At 37.4% G+C, this 2,817-nt stretch overlaps 1 protein-coding gene across 2 annotated transcripts in view; it reads left to right on the forward strand.

Annotated features, from left to right (window-relative positions):
- The window catches only part of LOC114049723 (transcriptional repressor p66-beta), a 104,141-nt gene that overhangs the window by 88,841 nt on the left and 12,483 nt on the right, over positions 1-2,817 (forward strand). For both annotated transcript variants that reach the window (XM_027871097.1, XM_027871098.1), the window contains one exon: positions 1,771-2,109. In XM_027871097.1, coding sequence (XP_027726898.1) covers positions 1,771-2,109 — 339 coding nt within the window. The remainder of the gene's footprint in view (positions 1-1,770; positions 2,110-2,817) is intronic.

Below are 2,817 nucleotides of genomic sequence, written 5' to 3' on the forward strand. Positions count from 1 at the left end.
AAACTTTTTATATGTAATTGGAAAAAATGAAATAATTGAAAAAAGAAAAAAGAATAAATAACATGAGAAATTTTGTCAAATGCTTTGGTAAGATCTAGTTAAACTGTGTCATGTAGCAGTATGAGAAACATCTGTGATCTCTTCAGCAGAAAAACTTCAGTATAAAAATTTCTTCCACTGAAGCAGATTTCAGTCCACTATAATTTAGTAGATAATTTCCTAGGGAGTTTTTTGAAGCACATAAAGGTTAAATGATTTGCCAAAGGTCGCAAGACCAGTAAGTGTTAGGATTAAGATCCAGGTGTTCCTGGCTCCAGGCTTTGTTCAAAAGAAATGACCTGGCTTTTTTTTTATTATTACTTTTTTTTTTAAGTGTTGTCAGTTCCCAATATTCCTTCTCTACATAGATCTTTCTCTTTTAATAAATAAGTGCAGTCAAATAAGATAAATCGGCCACACCTGACAACAGAAGTCTCATTTCATATGTATAGGCCACTGTCGCTCTTCTGAGAATAGGCTGTGTGTTTCATCATTCCTATTAACTGCATTGATCAGAGGTTCCAGTATGTTTTAGTCTTGTTCATCTTGTCGTCATTACTATGTGTGTTCTCTTCATACTGCCTACTTTGTATTCTCTTCATTAGTTTATGAAAGTTTTTCTTTTTTCTTTTTTTTTTCTTTTGATGCAGTAATATTCCATTACATTCATATACAACATGTTGTTCAGCCATTTCCCAATTGATGGTCACTCACTTTATTCAGGTTTTTTGCTTGCATAACAAGTATAGCTATTAATTTGTGTGTGTGTATGTAATGTGTATATATTGCCTGTTATTAATGGTCATGTTAGCTTTTTTGTCCGCTTCCTTTTCTAAATGATTACTAACCATGCCTTTAATGATACATTGACCTCTAGTAACAGACTCCATTCTCTTCCTTTTATTGGAAATTGGAACATTGCCCTTTCTCAATCCTATGGTGTGCTGTTCTCAGTCTCTATGATCATTCAGACATCACCAGCAATGGTTTACCAATCATATCTTCAGTTCCTTCAGCACCCTGGAACAAACAGCAAGATACTCTCACCATCTCCCCACTTGAATATTACTTCCTTATCAAGCATTTTTGTTCTGTCCTTTCCAGTTCAAAAACCATTCTCCTTGGCACCAAAAACAGAAACAAAGTAAAAATTGATCAAGTTTGCCTTCTTCGAGATTTATTATCACTGTTTCTTCTATCAAAGTAGTATTCCTGTCCCCTTATTTTATCCTCCTCTTTTCTCCAAAAAAGGACCAAAAAACTCCCAACATTGTTGTCCTTAGCTTTCTGCATCAGCCTTGGCTTTTTCTGAGCTTTAGCACCACTAACAGCATTTTTAGACTGGATCATGTTTTTATATGCATTTTCCATTGTCTATCCTTGTTTTCTGTAGATATCTTTTAAGAAATAAGTAAGTTGATTAGTTCACTAGTCATCAACATCATTCTCTGTAGTCAACCTTCCCTTATTCTTTCTCACCAGAGTTGGGGTTTTGAATTTAGAGTTTGATTTTTAAGAGTTTCCTGTCCCTCATAGGTCATGATGCCCTATATATAATTTGATTCCATGAGATCCTTCCTCTTTTCTCTGAATCTTTTGAAATTTGTTCTCCCAAAGTCCAAGATTCGTGTCAACCTTGCCCAAATTTCTTCTTGCCTTATTAACTAACTAGAGTGTTCCAGTTACCAGCTTTTACTCTGAACTTAACCTTTATTTTCTTTCTCTGCATAGGATGGACAGAATGACAGAAGATGCCCTTCGCTTGAATCTGCTGAAGCGAAGCCTGGACCAGGCAGATGAACGTGATGATGTCCTGGCAAAGAGACTCAAGATGGAAGGACATGAGGCTATGGAGCGATTAAAAATGTTAGCACTGCTCAAAAGGAAGGACCTGGCAGGCATTGAGATGCCCCATGAGTTACCTACTAAACAAGATGGTGGCAGCGGTGGCAAGGGCTATGAGGAAAAACTTAATGGGAACCTGAGGCCGCATGGAGATAACAGGACTGCTGGACGGCCAGGCAAGGAGAACATCAATGATGAACCTGTGGACATGAGTGCTAGGAGAAGGTAGGGCTCAACCTAACTTTTTCTAGCAAAGAGTTTATCATATGAGAGAAGACTACAAAAAGTGTCAAAGAGAAAGGAAGGTGTTTTGTCACTCCAATCAAGGCAGGAATTTTTCTGTTACTTGCTTAGCCAGCTGTGGGATAGAGGGAGAAAATGTATATTACTTAACACCTGTACATGAAGCTCCCTCATCCTCCAAATAAGTTTTAAAGTAGTGCCCTCATGCTATAGCTAATAGGACTGAGATGTTTATACATCTAGGCCTCTCTCAGTTCTACCCTTGTTTAGTTACCAGAGCAAAGGGACTTAAGTCTTTAAGTTACTCCTAAACACCTGTAGCCCAGTGCTAATTTGAAAGGCTTTCTTTTCAGATTTCAAACTAGGCCTATGACTTTTTGAGCCAGAGAATTTAGCTAAAGTGAAATCTTCACTTTAGATTGAGTCAGTTTTAAATTGTGCATATAGTATTCAACCTACACACCAAGAGGGACAGGACCTAGTTTTTCTTAGGCCTTCTGGGAAGTTATCTTTATGAGCTAATTTCCTCCCTTCCTCTAGCTTTTTCTTGTCTGGTCACTCAAGTAGGAGTATAAGAAAGAATAGAGTGTACACTAGAAGCTTTGGGCTGTGATTAGAGGGTAAAGGGATTGGTATAGGGAAGAGGCTGGTTAAGAAGTAGTAGTAGTAGTAGTAGTAGTAGTAGTAGTA

The sequence above is a fragment of the Vombatus ursinus genome, unplaced genomic scaffold (assembly GCF_900497805.2).
Source record: "Vombatus ursinus unplaced genomic scaffold, bare-nosed wombat genome assembly UNPS02014798.1, whole genome shotgun sequence".
NCBI classification, from domain to species: Eukaryota; Metazoa; Chordata; class Mammalia; order Diprotodontia; family Vombatidae; genus Vombatus; species Vombatus ursinus.